The sequence below is a fragment of the Globicephala melas genome, chromosome 4, assembly GCF_963455315.2.
Source record: "Globicephala melas chromosome 4, mGloMel1.2, whole genome shotgun sequence".
Classification (NCBI taxonomy): domain Eukaryota; kingdom Metazoa; phylum Chordata; class Mammalia; order Artiodactyla; family Delphinidae; genus Globicephala; species Globicephala melas.
In genome coordinates this window covers 126,954,851-126,977,375 of record NC_083317.1, presented here as the reverse complement: position 1 = coordinate 126,977,375, position 22,525 = coordinate 126,954,851, and the positions used below count along the sequence as shown (strand labels likewise).

Below are 22,525 nucleotides of genomic sequence, written 5' to 3'. Positions count from 1 at the left end.
TAGTTGCACATGAGTGAAATCACATATATTTTCATTTGCATTGGTTTATTTTCAAAGGATTGTGAAAAACCTAATGTCCATCAGAAGGGACTGGTTTAATAAACTTAGATACATCCATACAATGGAATAATATGCTTCCATAAAAAATAAGGAAGACTTATATATGGACATGCAGTCACCTCCAAGATATATATTTTAAGTGAGAAAAAGCACGGTAAAGAAGAAAATGCGGGCTTCCCTGGTGGCGCAGTGGTTGGGAGTCCGCCTGCCGGTGCAGGGGACGCGGGTTCATGCCCTGGTCCGGGGGGATCCCGCGTGGCGCGGAGCGGCTGGGGCCGTGAGCCACGGCCGCTGGGCCTGCGCGTCCAGAGCCTGTGCTCCACGGCGGAGGAGGCCACGGCAGTGAGAGGCCCGCGTACAGCAAATAAATAAATAAATAAATAAATAAGAAAATGCGTGGATTGCCACTATCATTCTCAAAAGAGAGTAGAAAAAGAAATTCAACTATTGATTGACTCTAGGGAAAGCAACTGAGTGACTAGGAAACAGACAGGAAGAGATTTTTCATCGTATGCTACTTGTACTATTGGAATTCAATACTATGTGAATATATAAGCAATTCAAAAAAAAAACAAAGTTTGAATAAAAACAATTGAGTATCCCAACAGTGACTGATGAGCACAGACTTATAATGAGAGTTGAGAAGTTTGATAAAATTACTAATGAAGAATTCAGGCAATCATCAGGAACTTCCTATCTTGGATTCAATAAGTCAATACATGGAGAAGTCCAAAATGGACAAAGGAAAGCAACTGAAATGCTTTGGAATCCTTTGATATTCTTCTCTAACATTTCCTTTCCACATTTTATACATTAAAAATAAAGATAGTGGTCACATCAATAATTCACAGCATTCTTTCTTGTTACCATTCTTTTATACACTTTTAGGAACTGATTTTGAATCTTCTTTATAATTTCACTACTATAATTTATACTAAAATTTAACTTACCAGATTTGCTAAATTCCCAGGATGGAGTCAATATTTTCTCCCAGGTGGTTTGGCAAGAACTGACACCTTTGCAATGTTAAGCTATCACATCCAGAATCCTAGACCATTTCTTCATTTATTTAAATATTAAATCATTTCCTTTAATACAGTTTTCAGTTTTTCTCTACTGAAGTCTTGTGCATTTTTGATAAATTATTTTCCAGAAATGTTTTCATTTTTCTTGTTGCTGTGTTGCTGTGTCTGTCACTTTTGCTTACTGATGATTGCTGTTATAGAAAAAAAAAATGCTGTGATTTTTAAAGTTTTCTTTGAATCTGGTAAACTTTTGTTGACCTTGTTTATTTGTATGAATCTTTTTATTTTACTTTTTTTCTTCCTATATAGGTGATCTAGATATAGATGATCTGCAAATAATGTTTCCTTTCCAACCTTTGTATCTATTTTCTTTTCTTTTTTTTAGAGATACAGCTGTTATTTTATTTCTGCTTATAGCATAAATATATACTCATTTGCTTAGGGCAAAGCCTTTTTTTCTTTCTTTTAAATTTATTTATTTTTGGCTGTGTTGGGTCTTTGTTGCGGTGCGCGGGCTTCTCATTGCGGTGGCTTCTCTTGTTGTGGAGCACGGGCTCTAGACACGCAGGCTTCAGTAGGTGCAGCACTTGGGCTCAGTAGTTGTGGCTTGCGGGCTCTAGAGCGCAGGCTCAGTAATTGTGGCACACACCTTAGTTGCTCCGCGGCATGTGGGATCTTCCCGGACCAGGGCTCGAACCCGTGTCGCCTGCATTGGCAGGTGGATTCTTAACCACTGCACCACCAGGGAAGCCCTCTTTTTCTTTTTATACAATTTTTAAAGGTTACTTTACATTTACAGCCATTACAAAATATTGGCTATATTCCCCAGGGAGTACAACCCTTCTTATTTTATAGCTTGAACCAAGACCTCCAGTAGGTATTATATTAAACAATACCTGCGGCTCAGATATCCCATTTGATTTGCTCTTGTAGTACTATGTTCCTGTCACTTGGCACACTGCCATAGTTGGAATTTCACAATTTTGGATGGGATTATTTTATTAATATTAAATTCCCTCATTGTACTTTAAGCTCCATGAAGGCTGGAATTATAACTGGTTTTTCTCACCATTGTATCCCTGGTATAGTGACTGGGACATATTTATCTCAATAAATATTTCTTGAATGAATGAATAAATATCTGGCCTAAGCTGATAAAAAAAACATAATAGATGAGGGCCATACTTTTCTTATTTTGCTTTTTCTTCCCCTATCCTAATTACAAGCCCATTAACATCCAGGAGCACATGTATCAGTCAGGGTATTTGGCTTGCAAGCACCAAAACTCATGCTGGCTAAATTAAACAAGAGGGGAATTTAGTGGAAGGAGATCAAATAGGGAGTTGGGATTAGAAGATGAAAGGAATGCTGAAACACTAGGTTAAAAAAAGAGCAATTCTGAGGGTGTAGAATAGATAGTAGAAACTGCTGTAGAGTTTTGTCTGGGTACTGCCACTGGAACAACCATTTTCATCTTTTTATCTCTCTGATCAATACCCATATTCCAAGGAGGGAAAATCCAACTGTTATAACTTGAGTCACATGACTGCCTTTGGACAGGTTAGGGCAGGACACCAGTGCAGTAGTGGTGATTCCCAAAGAAATAATGTGTGGTGCCGCTACCAGAAAGGGGAATTAATGCTTGCAGGTCAAAAATCAATAACCTTTAAAGGTCCACCTGTGACATCACCATTTCAGACACTAGGATAAACTAGAAACTAATGCAAAGAGTTGGGAAGGGAGTAACAGGATGAAGGGGTTCAGAATGGGAGGAAGACATCTCTGAGTATACCTTTTTTTAAAATTTTTATTGGAGTATAGTTGCTTTATAATACTGTGTTAGTTTCTACTGTACAGCAAAGTGAATCAGCTATATGTATACATCTCTCCCCTCTCTTTTGGATTTCCTTCTCATTTAGGTCACCACAGAGCCTTGAGTAGAGTTCCCTGTGCTATACAGTAGGTTCTTATTAGTTATCTATTTTATACATAGTATCAATAGTGTATATATGTCAATCCCAATCTGCCAGTTCATCCAACCCCGCCACCCCGAGTATACCTTTTAAATATAGTTTTGACAACTACAATGAAGTACCCCCTCACACTGGTTAGAATTGCCATCATTTAGAAGTCTACAAATAGGGCTTCCCTGGTGGCGCAGTGGTTGAGAGTCCGCCTGCCGATGCAGGGGACACGGGTTTGTGTCCCGGGCCGGGAAGATCCCACATGCCGCAGAGCGGCTGGGCCCGTAAGCCATGGCCGCTGAGCCTGCACGTCCGGAGCCTGTGCTCTGCAACGGGAGAGGCCACAACAGTGAGAGGCCCGCGTACCGCAAAAAAAAAAAACAAGTCTATAAATAATAAATGCTGGGGAGGGTGTGAAGAAAAGGGAAACCTCTTGCACTGTTGGTAGGAATGTAAATTGGTGCGGCCACTATGGAAAATAGTATGGAGGTTCCTTAAAAAACTAAAAATAGAGCTACCATATGATCCAGCAATCCCACTCCTGGGCATAGATCCATAAAAGACAAAAACGGCAATTCAAAAAGATACATGCACCCCAATGTTCATAGGACCACTATTTACAATAGCCAAGACACAGAAGCAACCTAAGTGTCCATCAACAGATGAATGGATAAAAAAGATGTGGTATATATACAGTGGAATATTAGTCAGCCATAAAAAATGAAATATTGTCATTTGCAGTAACACAGACCCAGAGAATATCACACTAAGTGAAGTAAGTCAGACAGAGAAAGACAAACATTATATATTACTTATATGTGAAATCTAAAAAATAATACAAATGAATTTATTTACAAAATGGAAGCAGACTCACAGACGTAGAAAACAAATTTATGGTTACCAAAGGGGAAAGAGGGGATGGGGAGGGATAAATTAGGAATATGGGATTAACAGATACATACTACTATATATAAAATAGATAAACAACAAGGATTTACTGTAAAGCACAGGGAACTATATTCAATATCTTGTAATAACCTATAATGGAAAATAATCTGAAGATATATATATGTATGTATACATATATATATATGAATCAGTTTGCTGTACACCTGAAACTAACAATATTGTAAATCAACTATACTTCAGTTTTTCAAAAGTTTTGACTTTTGAAACATGTAGATGTTTTACAAAGTCAAAACTAAAAGAAAAAAAGCAAAGCAAGGAAATTTCCTTCTCACACAGAAAATATACACTGCTCTCTACCTTGATTTAACTTAGTATAACCTAAAACTCACTCTGTATCAGTTCATGAGAATCTCCCATTTTTTTTAGTGTACAATTCAATGGTTTTCATATTTACAGTATATTCACAGAGTTGTGTAACCATCACCATAATCTAATTTGGGAACATTTTTGTCACCCTCCAAAAAAATCACATATCCATTAGCAGTCATTCTTCATTACCCCCCATTCCCTTCCCCCAGCCCTGGGCAACCAATAATCTACTTTCTGTTTCTATGGATTTGTCTAATTGGGACATTTCGTATAAATGGAAATCAATCAACGTGTGTTTTCTTTTTTTTTTTTGTATCTGGCTTCTTTCACCTAGCATAATGTTTTCAAGTTTCATCCATGTTGTAGCACATGTACTTCATTCCTTTTTATTGCTGAATAATATTCTGTTGTGTGGGTATATATTTTATGTATTCATTCATCAGTTGAATGGACATTTGGGTTACCTCTACTATCTGGCTGTCAAGAATAGTGCTGCTATAAACATTTATGTACATGTTTTTTTGTCCCACATTCTTTTTTTTTTTTTTTTTTTTGCGGTACGTGGGCCTCTCACTGTTGTGGCCTCTCCTGTTGCAGAGCACAGGCTCCGGACATGCAGGCTCAGCGGCCATGGCTCACGGGCCTAGCCGCTCCGCAGCATGTGGCATCTTCCCAGCCCGGGACACGAACCCGTGTCCCCTGCATCAGCAGGCGGACTCTCAACCACTGCGCCACCAGGGAAGCACCACCCCCCCCCCACCCACATTCTTTTTTAAAGCTGTGTGTTACTCCACCGGGTATTTGTTCAACCAATCTTCTCCTGGTGAATGTTTAGACTGTTTCCAATGGTTCGTTATTACAAATAATGCTACAATGAATACTCTTGTGCTTATGCTTTCTTTTATTTTGGAGATGTATCTTTAGGACCTATTCCTACAAGTTTAATTACTGAGTCTATATAAAGAGTTCTTTATATTTTGGAAGGATGAGTCTGTGATATGAGTTGCAAATACATTCTTCCAGTTTGTCATTTATCTTTTAATATTGTTTATGGTGTTTTGTTTTGTTTGCCGTGCAAAAGTTATCGATTTTTGCATATAGTCAAAATGTGTCAGTCTTGGGCTTCCCTTCCCATGGCCGCTGAGCTTGCGCGTGCGGAGACTGTGCTCCGCAACGGGAGAGGCCACAACAGTGAGTGGCCCGCATACCGCAAAAAAACAAAAAACAAAAAACAAAAAAATGTGTCAGTCTTTTACTGTGTCTGGATTCTGAGATACAGTTACAAAGGCTTTCCTCAGTTCCAGATTAAAAGGAAATTTACCCATGTTTTCATCTGGTATTTATATGGTTTCATTCTTCACATGTATATTTCTGATCTATTTGGAGTTAATTTTGGTATATAAAAAAAAGTTTCTTTCCCAAGGCCCAATCCTATTTATTTAAAATGTCATCTTTTTCCTCAGTGATTTGAGATGTCACTTAAATACTATACTAAACTCTTATATATGTTTGGGCCTATTTCTTGTCTTTCTGTTCCATTGGCCTGTCCTCTAATGAACCAGTACTATGTTGTTTTAATTACTGTAGAGGCTTTGTATTACGTTTTAATAGCTGTTATGCCCAGCATATGTCCATTACTCTTTGCAGGGGATTTTCCTGTCTGTTCTAACTTATTTATCCACAAGCATTAACATCAACTTGTCTAGCTCCAGAAAGACAAACAAAAAACATGTGTTGATATTCTGATTAGGATGTTAAATTTATATGTTAACTTGAGAACTGGCATCTTTAAAATGTTGAGTTTATCTATCCAGGAATAAGAGATGATTTTCTATTAGCTCAGGTTTACTTTTGCATTTTTCGGGTGCATTTTAAGGTTTTCATTACAGGTTTTATGCATTTCTAATTAAGTATTTTTGTTGTTTTGCTTATATCATGCCACTCACTAGTAATTGTGTATGTGAAAACTATTGATTTGTATGTTCAGTTCATAACATTACTTTGCTGTATTACTTTATTTACATATTACTTTAGTGGTATCTTAGTTTTAGTTTTAATATTCTGGTGTTTTCCAACGAAACATTCAGGTCATCTGTATAAAGATGCTTCTGCCTTTACAATTCTGATTCCCCTCATTGTTTTCACCAATATTAAAATATAAAGGAGGTAGTGGGTATCTTGTTCCTTGATTTTGCTCTCACTTTCCTTTGATGGGAATGCTTATAGTATTTCTCTTTTAAACAAGATGCTAGATTTTACTTTTCAAAAAAAATCAGAAATGGGTGTTGCATTGTTTGTCCTTAGATCTATTACTGGGTGAATTATATGAACAGACTTCCTAATATTGAACTATCTTTGTATCAGTCATGCTGTATCTTAAAATGTGCTATAGATTCTGTTTGCTAATATTTTATTTAGGACTTCAATTGGGACTCAATATTCATATGTGAGATTGGTTTGTGGTTTCTTTGCGCAATCTTTGTCAGATTTAGGTATCAATGTTATATTAGCGTCATGAAAAGAAACTGAACTTTCCTTCATTTTCTATATTTTGGAACACTTTGCATAATATTAGTGGTTACCTTTAAAAGGTTTGGTAGTTTCTCCTGAAACCATCTGAACCAGTAGTCCCTCGATAACACTATTCCTTCTACAGAAATTACTTTCACTTTCCATCTCTACTAGGATAATTCTTTTCCCTTATAGGTTATTACAAAATACTGAGTATAGTTCCCTGTGCTATACACTAGGTCCCTGTTGGTTATCTATTTTATTCCCTGCTAGTAATTAATACTAAGCTGAACTGTGGCCCACATGACCGGTATAGTCACATTAAAATTAAAGCTAAAGCTAAAATATAATATGTAAAAGTCAGCAGGGTTATATTAATCTCATCAACTAAGTATAAGATTTTATGTTTGCCAATGTTTAGTACTTATTTCCTGAAATCTTATCTACCCTCTTCAGCTTCAATTATATTCGATAGACATTAAGAGCTGACCAGAGAAAATATTTATAATAAATGAAAAGGGAGCATATACAAGTATATATACAATAATGACTTAACTGTAAAACAAAATATGCCATATTTTATACACCAAAATATTTACAGTGATAGTAACTCTATGAAGGTAAAAACCCCTGTCTTACTCATCTTTGTAGTGCCATCTTATGGAAGAGTGCCTGGTACAAAGTAGGTGTTCAATAAGTGCTTGCTGAAAAAACTGAAAGTGAATAATATATGTTCTCAGAAAAAGGGGGGTACTCAATCAAGTAAATATATGAAAGTTTAATTTTTTTTTATCTGAAACATACAAAGGCCTAAAGATAAAGTCGATACCTAACTAAAATTTATGTAACTTCATTATTACAAAGTTAAGTCTTGAGTCAAAGATCCAGCTCTAAAAATATAGTCTCAAAAATCACATATCTACATATAACACTAAAACAAGTAAATTGTCTTAGGCTGTATCATCATTATCCACTGCAGCATAGATGGCTTGATTCCTCCTCTTGATTTTCTTTCTTTGTTCAGGTTCATGTTCATCACTCAGCCTCTTCAACGGCACATTGGTTAAGTCCTTTCCATCCCCCAACTCCACAGGGTCACCGCGATTCCCCTCCTTGCCAACTGGGGAACCGGATGTATCATCAGAAGATACAGTCATGGAACCTGGCAAGATCCTGATGTCAGAGAAGCTTGCAGAAAAGTCAGAAGCTTGATCAGAAGATGGTTCTACAGATGGTGTATTCATGTCACTGTGTGCGCTTACAATACTATCATCATATTCCTCTTCTTCATCTAACATTATTTCGTCTGGATTAATAGAGGACAGGGCAGATGTGTCTGTGTTATACTCACTAGGGTCTTCTCCAGAGTCATTACCCTGCACGTCATCCTGCTCTTCATAGTCACCACACAAGTGCTGTTCTTCCTTGGCCTTCTGAAGCCTGATGTTAATGTCAGTGATGCCAAGTTGGGCACAAAATTCAGTAGTCTGAGGATTGATCCTATGAACCAACTGCATTTGTGTCTGTGGCTTGCTAGGGTCATAACAAGCAGCCGTTACACTAAAGTTACATGGAACTTTGAGGTCATGATTCAATCTTTCCAACACTTCGTTCATAGCTTCTTTTGTTGCACTGTAATCCCACCTAGGAAAGTCCAAAACAATAGCTTTTTATATTTTATCAGCCTTGGACAACACATGATGAGCTCCAACTATGGACGGCAGGTGCATTAAAAAATAAACCACATTTCAGAATTCCACTTCATAAAATTATAGTTAACTTAGCAAAGGACCATTTTGAGATTAAAACAATTCTTAGAAAAAGCTGTCCTTAACTCACTCCCTAAAACAAGTACAAATTATTTTAATGTGTGAACCAAATCTCCACGGTCTTAAGGTTTCATGCACTTATGCGCTTATAGTTTGCTGCACTTATACACTTCTTTGGGTTGGCGCTCAGCAGTCTATTTTCTTGGATCTCTTGGACGGAAAACTTGCAATTTTCATACCAGTCAATAAACTCTGAATTGTAGCAATAACTCCCTTGATTTAAAAAAATAAGAAGGTGGAGGGGACAACAACTGTGCATACAATGGAGAGGGAAAATCCTAAAGAAGGTCAGACTCACCTCGTATGCAGCCCATTATTTTCAGGCATATTCCATAGGCGCTCACTCACATTCGTAAGATCATTAGTAGCCCTGAGAATGGCGAGCCACTCGGTATCATACTCCAAGTAGTCAGGAGCACTGGGGTCGTGTTCTATTTCTATTACCTACAAGAAGAAATTGGTGATTTTAAGAAGTACATATCTATTTTTAATATTCTAAGAATGTCAATATAACAGTAAAGTTTGAAAGGAATTTAATTTAGTAGCTTACAAACATGAATGTAACTTAAACATTCCCAAAGAAATCTCAGAACACATAAATTACAAACAGCACCAATAATTTCTGCAAGGACACAATTTTTTTTTAATCACTGAAAGAGTAAAACTATATTGCAAAGTTATTTCATTTTCTTTTTACCTGAAGAAAGTCTCTGTGTGGTAAGCATTTGTCCAGGGCTAGAAATCTGGTTGCTTTGGCTGACTGTCCTTTATCCTTGGCCTAGACAATATGAACCATGATTTAAGAAAGAACGTTAAAACATCACAAGCAATTCAGACATTGAAAAGGATGGAAATAATCTTCATTACCCAATCCCCTAAGTTGTGTGTCAAAGGAACAATGGTTACTTTTCCAAAACAAGTTAGCTCTATACCCCCTTGTGCAATGACAAGCAAGGCACTTACACTCTCTGGGCCTGGGCTTCAACTTCCTTACAATAGTCAAAGCAGAAAGAAATGGTGGTAATGATAATGTTAAATCAAAGCAAATAACACACATAAACCAAAGCATATAACACAAAGGTTAAAGATCAGACAACGGAAGAGCTTAAAAGTAAATTGGCAGAGCTAAAACTATACAACTCGTATAAGAATTCATAGTAGAAAATCTTTGTAACCCTGGGTTAGGCAAAGATTCTTAGATACAACACCAAAGTAGATATATATATATATAGATATAGATATAGATATAGATATATATATACATACATACTCCATAGGATGAAACACTATTCACCAATAAAAATGAAAGAAACACTGACACATGCGACAACAAGAATGAGCCTCAAAAGCAAGTAAAGGAAAGAAACCAGTTACCAAAGAGTATGTATTTTGTGATTCCACTTATATAAAATGTTCAGAAAAGGCAAATCCATAGAGACAAGACAGATTAGTGGTTGCCTGGGGCTGAATGTTGACAGAACAAAGACTGACAGCAAAGAGGCACAAAGGATCTTTTGGGGTGATGGCAATGTTCTAGAACTGGATTATATGATGTTTGCACAACTCTGGAAATTTACTAAAAATCACTGAATTCTACACTTAAAGCAGGTGAATTTTTTGATATGGAAATTATACTCCAATAAAGTTCTTTTTTAAAAAGTGAACCAGCAGAAAGAAACATGGGAGGATCACAAACATGAAGGTCACACTGGAAGAAGTAAAAAGTGACTCACTAAAAACAGCAAGGCAGGGCTTCCCTGGTGGCGCAGTGATTGAGAGTCCGCCTGCCAATGCAGGGGACGCGGGTTCGTGCCCCGGTCCGGGAAGATCCCACATGGCGCGGAGCGGCTGGGCCCGTGAGCCATGGCCGCTGAGCCTGCGCGTCCGGAGCCTGTGCTCCGCAATGGGAGAGGCCACAGCAGTGAGAGGCCCGCGTACCGCAAAAAAAACAAAACAAAGCAAACAAAAAAAAAAACAGCAAGGCACATGGAGAAAGAAAGACAAGGAAGCAAGTGATGGGACACCCTGCTGAGGACCAGGTTTCAATTCAGTGGTGGGGAGGGACTGAGAGGTGGGATGCACAGAGATCATGGGTAGATCCTGGCAGCAGGGCAGTTCTGAGGAAAGATGACCTTTGGTGTTAGTAAAAGGGCTCAGACAGAATACCGGTGAAGTCAGAGGCAGTTGAGGAGCAACAGAAAGGGATCAAACATATTAATTCAGAGACACAAGTCCCCACGGTTGACAACAGAAGACAGAATCAGGGAAAAGTAGCAAATTAGGTGCTTCAGTAGCAATCCAAGAGCATCATGAGCCCCAAGAGACAGAGGAGAGTAACACAGATGTGGGAAAGGTGACTGACAGAAACAGAAGACTTGGACGTGAGAAGAGGATAATCACGCTGGCAACAGCCCAAAGGAAAATGCAAGAGTAACCTCGCCTTCTTCTCCCAGTGAAGCTGGGGAGTAAGAATAAGCCCACAACAGAGAGGGCCCACAGGAACGTTTTCAGACAGAATCTTCCGGACCGTGTGCGAAGAGCATCACCGAAGTGTACCTCTACCGCAGAAAAGGGTTTGGTCAGGTAAGTTCAGGAAGCGCTGCACAACCCCTCCGCCATCTCAGAGAAAGGTAATACCCATTAGCACACTGGACTCTCAGAAATTCTACACAAGCCTCTGGGAAGAAATCCCGAACTTTGTTAACCCAGCATTTTCTAAACGTATTTCCTATGGGATACTTTATGGGAAAGTCAGAATTCAACCAGAATCAGAGGTGAAAGGAAGAACTGCATAGTTCCATTAAAGCCTAACTCTAAGTAGGTATTTATTTTCTACTTTGCATCAAGCACCATCCCCATGCAATTACCAAAGGAAAACTCTGGGAGTCATTCTAGATTCACTCCTCCCTCTGTCACTAAATCCTGATGATTCTGCTTCCAAAATCTCTCTGGAACCTGCTTCATTCTCTGTGTTCCCTCTTTGCCTTAGGTTAGAACCTATCTTTTGCCTCCTCTGCCTCCCATTTAACATTACTCCAATCCACACACAAAACTGCTGCCAATCTAATCCTTCTGAAATGAAACTCTGACTTCATGACCCCCAACCTTCCCCATTACCTCCTGGTTAAAACCCAAACTCCAGAGCATATCCCAGAAGGCAGCTATGATCTCACTCCAGCTTCATCTCTCCCTGTGCCTCAGCCCCAGGGACCAGCTGCACTTCCCCAAAGGCACCACGCTCTCAGACCTTCCAGCCTGTGCACACATCGGTCCCTGGGCCTAGATTACCCTGATAATCTGCTTCTTCCTGGCACCATCAACTCCTTTAGAAAACCTTCTCTATCCCTTCATCTCTCTGTCCACATCCCCTCTCACCATGGCCTGGCTTAGGTGTTCCCACAGTATCCTAAGCACTTTTTGTCACAAACTTATTACACTATTTTATAATTGCTTGCTTGTCCCTTCTCCCCACTGGATACTGAGTTATTCACAAAAGGAAAGTCACCTTTGATCTCTTTCTCTAACTTTCCAACTATGCCCATAGGGCCTAGCCCGTAGATGTTCAATAACTGCTTGTTAACTCAAAGAATAAGCATTTTGTTTTCTACCTGATGCTGCATCAAGGCTGCAAACTTCACATGCAGGTGTGCAGAAAACCAGTAAGTAGGTTTTAAGTGCTCTAAAAGTTCTGAGGCAGCGGGACTTCCCAATGTGTTATTTTCCACTTCTTGTCGGAAAAAAGATTTAGTCTTAAGAAGTTGCTTCTTATTTCCATAATGATATATACTTCTCGGCCAATCATGAGATAAGAATATGTCCATAGGCTGCTTCAGCTTTAACAGACAAAGAAAAGAAAGAAAGCTCTTAGAAACAGATTAACCAAAAGCAATCCCCTCCCTTCTCTCCACCGCCACACAACCATTTACCCACAGAGATCTGTAGATTTCTGTGTAATTCATTCTAAGAACACTTTATTTAAGGAAGTCACAGAAATACTGAGCTACTCACTCATCGAGGCAAAGAGAAACACCTTTCTCTCTGCCTGACAAATCACCTTTATTTTCCGTGGCAAGGCAGTTCAATAGAGACACACTTTGATTAGATTGCCAATCAGCTAAGGTCTTTAGCACTGGGTTTCTAAAATCTACAACATGCACTGTTCTTTTCCCTTTTAGTAAAGAAACTACTGTTTTAAGATCAATGTCCAGATTTCATGAGACTTGTACTGTAAATGATACAGTAAACCTAACCTACAGTAAACCTTTTTTTTTTTTTTCTGATGGACTCACATAGTAAACACCAAAAAAACCTCTCCGTTTACTACAAAAATTATATTAGAGGTATTTAAGGTAGCTGGTGTCTTCTTGGGGAGAACACAAAATATACTCCATACTGTCAAGTAATCCAAAGCAAATACTTGGACAACTAAATTAAAATAATTTAAGTAAGTGTTCAAGAAAATACAAAAGGTAAGATGACATGATTAACCACTGAAAAGCTGGTATGGGCAATAAGTGCTACAAAAATTCAGAGAAGGGTGAGGACTTTAAACTAGAACACTGGTTGGGAAGTGAAATCTAAGCTGGGTCTCCAAGGACCAGTAGGATTTAGATGAGTAAAAGTAAAAAGTAAAAGGTAAGTAACTGTTATGAATGGGGCATACCTGTAAACATCTTTATGTTCCAGTCGAGGCTGTATTTATGATGGGAAGGGCCTGAGTTCAGTCTGGCAGGCCCTACCAGCCTGGGGGCTCTGGCAGGCTCTTAACTGTGTGGGAAGTCCGGGCAGGTTACTTTATCTATCTGAGCCTTTGGCCTCTCTCCCTTAGTGTGACAAAGTTGGACACGCTGCATGACAGAATTTGAGTGACAGTTATATGAACTATCACGGATGAAAGCTGCTTAGCCCGGTGTCAGACATTTAATGGGTTCACAAACAAAAACCTAGTTTCATTTACTCTCCAGTTGAGCCAGTGTTTCGGTTATCACCTTCACAATTTTCCCATATCATCTTCACTATTATTTTCTATTTAATATCATTATTTAAAATAAAATATTTAACGCTTTCTTTCAAGTATCACTTTATTCCAATATATATTCTTCAGCCTTACCCTAAGGAATGGTAGCTGAAGTCATGGATCAAATATTTTATTTTATTATTAATCACTAAAATAAATGTATAGCCATTAAAATCTAAAAAATGTTCATCTGTGAACCTCCTAAAAACAACTCAAGATCCAAATTGTGGAAATACAGAATTGAGCTCTTCTTGGAAGTAGCAGATCAAAATACATTCTGGTAGAGAATTAGTTTACCATTTTTTCAAGTCTGCCGTAATGTACTTTTTACATACCTGTTTTAATTTGTAGACTTCAATATTTCTCACATGATAGATACTCCTTATTGTAGCTGCATTATAGGGGGGGCACTCAAAATGACCTTAAATTGAAGAAGAGAAATAAGCTATTATCAACTCCCTTAAATATTGCAAGTATAAATACATACGTACACTTCTCCAAAACTGATGCTTGTCAACAATGCTTTTGGTTCTTGAAAATTTTATTAAAAAAACACTCAAAATGCTGGTATTTTCTAATAACTGATCACCAACTATAAATCTAAATAAGTGGGAGGCTTATGATTTTTTAAATTAAATTATATTTAATTTTGGAATACATTGTTTAGTCACATAGTTTAAGATTTAAAAGATACCATCAGAAAGGTATAGGGTAAGGGGGAGCGGGGGTGAGGGGAGGATGGATTGGGAGTTTGGGGTTAGCGGATGCAAATTATTACATACAGAATGGATAAACAACAAGGTCCTACTGTATGGCACAGAGAATTATATTCAATATCCTGTGATAAACCATAATAGAGAAGAATATGAAAAAGAATGTATATATATGTGTAACTGAATCACTTTGCTGTACAGCAGAAATTAACACAATATTGTAAATCAACTATACTTCAATAAAATAAAGAAAAAAAAGAAAGGCATAGGTAAAAAGTATTCCTCCTGGAGGGTAGACCCTAGTGGGTACCTAGGGCTGGCATGGGAGCAGGGATTAAGTCTGGCACAAAACTTTTAGGCATGATAGAGATGTTCTAAATCCAGATGGTGCTAAAGGCTGCATAACTCTACAATTTACTAAAATCACTGAATTGTGTACTTACAATGGTACATAAATTTTACGTCAATCAAGCTGCTAAAACAAGCGGACAGGGTTCTCCTATTCCTTCCCCCATCCATCAGTAACCCTACCTACAGGGAACCAGTGTTAATCAGGTTTCAGTATTTTATTCCAGGGATGTCATTATATGCATATAATATACATATTTCTTTATCCTCCCTTTTCTTTCTATACAAGTGGCAGTATAATTTATACACGTTCTGTGCCTTGTTTTTTTCACTTTATTTTGGAGTTCTTTTCATATTAGTCACACATAGAGCTGCTTCTTTTTTCCTTCTTTTTGACTTCATAGCATTGCACTGTATAGTTATATCATGACACATTTAACTAGTTCCTATCTTTTGCTATTACAAACAAGGCTGAAATACATTTGTTTATATCATTTTGCACTTGTGGAATATATCTGTAGATAAATTCCTGGAAGTAGAACTCCTGAGTAAGAATACTTCTATAATTTCCACAGATGTTAACTAATTTTCCTCCAAAGAGTGGTTCCAATTTGTGCCCACACCTGCCAGGTAGAAGATGGCCTATTTTTGCAGACCCATCACAATAGTTCAGAATCATGGGGAACAGGGCTGCAAGGAACAGACTTGTGATTTAACAGTTACACTGAGGTTGTAACTTTTAGCTGTCAACTTAATTCATGAAATTTTAAAATCAATGTGGATCCAAGCTATTCCTTTAACTTTAAAATCAAGATATAATTCATTCAGATACAGTGTGGTATATTTATACAATGGAATACTATTCACAAATTTAAATGACAGAGTTACATGTATCAACATGGATTTAAAAAACATATTAAACAAAGAAGTTGCAGAAAGATACATGTAAAATGATACACTTATATGAAGTTTAAAACATGCTATATAATACACTGTTTAAAGCTGTTACTGATATGGTAATGATATAGAATAATCAAGTGAATGATAAACACCAAATTCAGAATAGTGACTGCCTGGTGAGGTAAGGGAGGAATAAAAGGAGAGAGATGGGACTGAGGACAGATAAACAATGAACTTCGATTGTATCTGTACTCTTTTATTTCTTAAAAATCAAAACTAAAAGTGGCAAAATACCAAATAAAACTAGATGGTGTATACACAGATAATACGTTCTAGTGTTCTCTATTTTTTCATATTTATAAAATATTTTATAATATAAATTTAAGAATAAATTAATCAGTTCATAGGAGAAATCCAATGAAAAAGTCAAACTGTATATTATGCTTAAGTTACTATGGGGTATGGAAGTTCTAAGTTTAAAAACAATTCTCAGAATAACAATACTCACTTTGCTGTATACCTGAAATTAACACCACATTGTAAATCAACTGTACTCCAATTAAAAAAAGAAAAAAAGAATGTAATAAAATGTAAAAAAAAAAAAAAGCATAACAATACCTTTTCGATAGTCATGAGATTTAAAGATACCAGAGATTCCACCAATCCTTACACCTCGGTATTTTACTACACCTGCCAAGCCTGAAAAATTACATAGTTAAATAAAATTACTGTAGGCAAAAGCAATCATTTTTTTAAAGCAATCTTTACTAACTGAACAAACAGTTTAGAGGCCTAGAATATCATGCAGTCTTAAAATTATTTGAAAATTAAGTGTCATGATGAGGTTACTCTTTTACATAGAAAATATGCCAACAATATATAACATAGAGTAGGGAGACAGACTACGGAGGCAAGAGACTGAGCAGAAAAGAAGGAACAAATGAGACAGGGAGTGTGAAGAGGGAAACAGACATACATAAATTTGGTACCTAAAGGAATGTGGGGATGTGGCGGGGGAAATAGGGGAAAATGTCCTATGATGGATTTATATGTTATATATAAGGTATATATAACATATACCTTTGACTTATAGAATATAGAAACCTGCAGTTTCTCTATTTCATTTGATTGATCATCTTCAGACAATTTCACCTTCTCACAATACTACATTTGTCAAAAGTTGATCCATCAGTAATGACATAGAGAAATTAAATTTCTGAAGTTATAATGTCATCACTAGAAACACCTATAAACATTTAAATAAAGAGATGAAAGGACTGTATAGTTTAAAAGGACTAAAACTGAACCTGAACCTAATCAGGTCTATAAATCTAAATGCAGATTATAAGCAACACAGAGGATAAAAGGAACACGTTAAACAACCCAAGGAAATCCAATCAGCTAAACCCAGAATGTGGGAAATTCTGCCAGATAAATTTCCCATATTCTTCAACAAATAAACAGCATGGGGGTTTGGGGGAGAAGAGAGTGCAAAAAGGGACAGTTATAGTCTAAGAGACTTCAGAATCATGACAATCAAATGAAAGTGTGGACCTTGTTTGGACCCTATTTGAACAAGTCAACTGTAAAACAGACATCTTTGTGATAATCAGGGAAATCTGAACATGAACTAGGCAACAGATAATGATAGGTAATAGGTATAATCATGGTACTGTAGTTGTGGTATTTTTTTTTAAATCCTCATCACTTAAAAACACATGCTAAAGTATTTACAGGTGAAATAATCCGATGGCTGAGGTTTGCTTTAAAATACTCCAGTTGGGACTTCCCTGGTGGTCCAGTGGTTAAGAATCCACCTTCCAATGCAGGAGACATGGGATTGAGCCCTGGTCAGGGAACTAAGATCCCACATGCCCCTAAGCCCCTAGAGTCCTCATGCCGCAACTACTGAGCCAGCACACTCTGGAGTTCCAGAGCGCCCAGGCGCCACAACTAGAGAGAAGCCTGCCCACCGCGAGGAAGATCCCGCGCCGCAAGGAAGATCCCACATGCGACAACTAAAGACCTGACACAGCCAAATAAATAAATAAATAAATAAAATATTAAAAAATAAATAGATAAAATACTCCTGTCACCTCCTCCCACAAAAGAGTTTAGGCGGGGAGTGGGTTGAAAGAAGGATGGCAGAACAATAATTGTTGTTAAAGCTGTTTAATAGGTACAGAGATTCATTATACTATTCTCTACTTTTGTGTATGTTTAAATATTTCCATTATAAAAAGTTCATTTTTTTAATTTAATAAGAAGAGTAAGAAAAAAATTAAGGGATTGCAAATCGTACAGAAGCTCTTTGCAGTTATATTAAGTATTGCTTAAAGCACTAGATGATGCATGGACATATTTTCATGATTACCTACTTAAATGAATTATTTTAATTAAATTTTCATGATTATTTAAATCAAGAGACATTCCCAAAACACCATACATTTCAAGATGCTGATCAACTGATAAACAAATCCTGACAGGCTCTTCCATGCCATCAGACCAAGAAATTACCCACGAACACATACCTAAATAATAAATGTTTGGTGCTACCCAGCCACCATAGGGTAACTCTTGCAAATGATTTGAGGCTTCATGGTTACCCCCGATGAAAATTGTGAGAACTGGGGCCTTTTTCTCTCCAGAGTAATACCTAGAACATAAGGGTAAAGTTGTCAATTGGCATAGCAGAAATGAGACATAGAGAAAAGCAATTGGGCATGCCTGTGCTATTAGGCATAGCAGAAAAGCAAAATAAGGTCCGAAGTAAAAAAAACTTGAGCTCATCATAAAAAGTTAAGCCCTTTCTAAACGAATTGTCCATCCTTGTCCTTAAGAATGATTCAGGGCCGCCACCTTGGGTTCAAGCCAACGTATATTCAATGAGGTCAAAAACTTTTGTCAGTTCACTGCAACAACCTTAGTTTCTAGAATGAGAACTAGCACATAGCAAGCGTCCAATAAAAACTCCTCGATCAATAAATGAAGTAGTCCCAGAGTCCTATTAAGCATAAAGTAGATTAACCTGTCAGTTTCTTCCTCCAGATTTTCCCCTCAGGCTGCGATACCTTCCGAAACAAAACAGATGAATCGAAAGAAGAAAAGTGACATTTACTAAGCGCCAGTTCCTAGACACACAGCGTAAACAAAGACGGGAACTAAGAGAGACAGCTGGTCAGTGGCAGACAGGATTCCAACTCAGCCCGGGTTCTCAGCCCCCACCGCTGGCTAGTCACACCTCGCACCGCGGGGGCCCGGGCCCAAGCCACGCCCCTCACCTGTAGAAGGTCTGCATGTGGCGGTACTTGGGCGGCACGGCCATGCAGCGCAGGTCGGCCTCGTTGCGCACAGCCTGGAAGTCGCCGCAGCATAGCAGAAGGTCTATCGGTCCCGGGCCGCGCCGCTCCGCCAGCGCCAGCGTCTCATAGATCTTGTCCAGCTCGCCGTGGCAGCAGCCGGCCACAGCCACCCGCATGCTGCCGGCCCGAGGCAGGGAGCGCTGCCCGCAACCCCCTAAACCAGAGCCAGCCCAGGCCGGACAACGAAGACCCGACTGATCGCTCAGATCCCGCCAACCTTAACTGAGACGCCGCCTCTTGCAATTGAGACTCCAGCAATATAATTCACTTCCGGTTTCCAAATCTCGCGAGAGAGAGGTCTGGAAGGGAATGACCAACACGGATTCCAAGGAGCTTTTAAATCGTCTCGTACTTTGCCTGTTGTGGCAGGTGGTTCTTGAAGTCGGAGCAGCCTGACAGGTGCTAAAAATCAAAACCAGAGTAGTAAGACAAACAAACAAAAATTCCCGGAAATAGTGTAGTTTATAAAATCAAACTTAGGATGAACTTCTCACGGCAAAGATAATTGCCTGAAAGTGATTAGAAACGATTAAACAAACGATTTTTTATGACATCCGAAATAAAAATAAATTTAAAATAAAACGTAAAACCTCACTGAGGATTTTGAAATTATCTCCTCGAAGAGTTTCTAAAATTATCAGTTTTTTTTTTTTTAAAGGGGCCAGAGACTCTTCATTTCCCTACCAAATGGTTGTTTGTGTAACTAGACTGCAAGCTCAATGAAAGCAGATGAATATCTCGAAAACATCCAGGAGGGAAAATGACCAGACTGACAATTGAAGAATTAGTGGCCAAGGCAGAAACAAGCAAACAAATAAAACCCTTATGGCAAATTTAATAAAGAAAATAATCAAGATAATACGGAGAATAATAAAACCATCTCTGCTCATTAAAAAAAAAACTAGATAAACAATTTCTAGGAATAAAGACACCAAAGTTAATTCAAAATGAAGCAGAAGATGTAAACAAAACAATGACAATAAGAAGACACTGGGATGTATACACTACCAAATGTAAAATAGATAGCTAGTGGGAAGCAGCCACATAGCACAGGGAGATCAGCTCGGTGCTTTGTGACCACCTAGAGGGGTGGGATAGGGAGGGTGGGAGGGAGACGCAAGAGGGTGGAGATATGGGGATATATGTTTATGTATAGCTGATTCACTTTGTTATACAGCAGAAACTAACACACCACTGTAAAGCAATTATACTACTATACTAAGATGTTAAACAAAAAAAAAGACTGGGAAAGTCAAAGACATAAATCCATTGAAAGACATTTATGAGTGATTTATAGGTGATTTATTTCAAATTTACAAGGAAGATACACTTTTCATGATATCTAAATCAATCAAGAGGGTAGAAAAAGATGGAAATCTAATATTTCCTATTAGTTTTTAATGTTTTATTTTCCCTTCTGTATTAAATTTTTTGAACTATATAAAGAACAGATAACTTTTTTTGACATTGTTAAATTTAACTTCTAAAAAAAAATTTAACTTCTTCCACTTGATTTTCGATCTACAGGAATTATCTTTTTCTGGATCTTTTTTTCTCGATTGAAAAATTGTTAATTTTAATTTTAATTAACTTAAAATGCCATGAACAAATCAAATCTTAAGTGCACATTTTGATTAATTTTTCCATATATAATCACCCATATCAAGATATAAAACATTTCTAGCATTCCAAAAGACTCCCTTTTGATTCCTCCCAAGCCTATTCTCCCAAAAGAAAAACTCTAGTCTAACCTCTAGCACCGTAGATTAGCTCTACTTGTTTTTAAACTTCATAGAAATGTCAGTGTATATTATGTACTCTTTTGTGTCTGGCTTCTTTCACTTAATATCTGTGAGGTTCATCCATGAATCTATGTAACTGAGCAGGAGGACCCTATGGGGCCTTCACAGGGCAGATGACCACCACCCCCACCCCCCGCAATGTCCTCCACCTGCCTCTTTGTAGAAAAACTAGCCACCTAGGCCTTCTCCAAGTTCCAAAGAATAAATTAAATTAGAGAAGTGAGAAAATGCAGAAGCAAAGGAAAACAATCAAGTAGGACAAAATAATAATAGTTTAGCCATTAAACAAAGTCAAGGACATTTAGTTCCTCCTCAAGGGCTATAGATAATAATCTGAGCCAGGGAATTCCCTGGCGGTCCGGTGGTTAAGGCTCCACACTTCCAACACAGGGGGCACGGGTTTGATCCCTGAGCCATACCATATCCTTTGAGCTATTTTGCAGATACTGAAACTCCCACCAGGTGGAAGAAGTTAACTGTATGCTGATCACAAGCACGGAGACCCCAGACTGGTTGGAATCAGAAGGTTGATGATGTTGACTCCCAATTACCTCACCACCAACCAGTCAGAATGTCCACAAGCTGATCACGCACCCACAACCCCCTCCTTCACCCTGTCTTTAAAAACCTTTCCCTGAAAGCCATCGGGGAGTTCGGGTCTTTTGGGCACTAACTACCTGGAGTCCTGGCTTGGCGCCCTGCAATAACCACTGCACTTTCCTTCAACATACCCTGGTGTCAGTAGATTGGGCTTTACTGTGAGCAAGTAAGCAGGCTCAAGTTTGGTCCAGTAACAACTATACTATAGATAGATACAGCCATAGTATACTATTTCTTATTGCTGTGTTGTTTTCCATCGTGTAAACATACCACAGTTCATGTATCCATTTTTCTGTTGAAGGACATTTGGATTGTTTCTAACAATTGTTATGAATAAAGCCACCATATACATTCTTGTAAAACCTCTTGGTGGACATAACACTTTTCCCCCTTAGATTATGCCCAGGAATGGAATCTCTGGATAACATAGTAGGTATATGTTTAGCTTTAATAGATAGTGTCAGTTGTGCTAATTTACACTTACCTACGTAATATGAGTGTTCTAATTATTCCATGTGCACAACAGCACTTGGTATTATCTGTCTGTTAAATTTTAGCCATGTTGTTAGGTGTGCAATGGTGTCTTCTTGTTATTTCCATGTAGTTTTTTTTTGTGTGTGTGTGGTACACGGGCCTCTCACTGTTGTGGCCTCTCCCGTTGCGGAGCACAGGCTCCGGACATGCAGGCTCAGCGGCCATGGCTCACGGGCCCAGCCGCTCTGCGGCACGTGGGATCTTCCCAGACCGGGGCACAAACCCGTGTCCCCTGCATCGGCAGGCGGACTCTCAACCACTGCGCCACCAGGGAAGCCCTCCATGTAGATTTTACAACAACATTTTAATATGTCAATTTGAATTTTCTTCTTCTGTGACCAATAGGAAACAATAATTTAATGCCATAACATTCAAAATCTCATGGTCAAAGAAGGAAATAGAAGATTATGAATAGGGATGAAAAAGTGCATCATGGCTTAGCTCTTAACTCTATTCCCAACCAACACCCCATTTCCAGAGGTCATACTGGTATGTTAATAAACTTAAGAATTCTCACTGACTTTCTCAAATCCAGAGAGAATAAAACTAAATCAATAGCCTCAACTCCTTCCCATGCTGAAC

General features: G+C 38.2%; 1 protein-coding gene across 1 annotated transcript; it reads right to left on the bottom strand.

The window, feature by feature from the left end:
* Window positions 1-7,054: 7,054 nt before the first annotated feature.
* Window positions 7,055-19,256, bottom strand: DBR1 (debranching RNA lariats 1). Its single transcript, XM_030873405.3, has 8 exons — window positions 18,927-19,256; window positions 18,177-18,301; window positions 16,264-16,344; window positions 14,020-14,105; window positions 12,276-12,500; window positions 9,365-9,445; window positions 8,966-9,111; window positions 7,055-8,482 (listed from the first exon to the last, which is right to left on the bottom strand). Exons 1-8 carry the CDS (start codon window positions 19,121-19,123, stop codon window positions 7,789-7,791), a joined length of 1,635 nt encoding a protein of 544 aa, XP_030729265.1. The 5' UTR covers window positions 19,124-19,256; the 3' UTR covers window positions 7,055-7,788.
* Between the last annotated feature and the right edge of the window lie 3,269 nt (window positions 19,257-22,525).

Excerpts from the sequence above, each read along its gene's own strand:
- DBR1 (XM_030873405.3), bottom strand. The coding sequence starts at position 19,123 with ATGCGGGTGGCTGTGGCCGGCTGCTGCCACGGCGAGCTGGACAAGATC. Across the intron at positions 18,302-18,926 it reads CACATGCAGACCTTCTACAG|GTATTACTCTGGAGAGAAAA; the intron begins GTGAGGGGCGTG and ends CTTATGTTCTAG. Across the intron at positions 9,446-12,275 it reads CAGCCTTGATGCAGCATCAG|GCCAAGGATAAAGGACAGTC; the intron begins GTAGAAAACAAA and ends CATATTGTCTAG.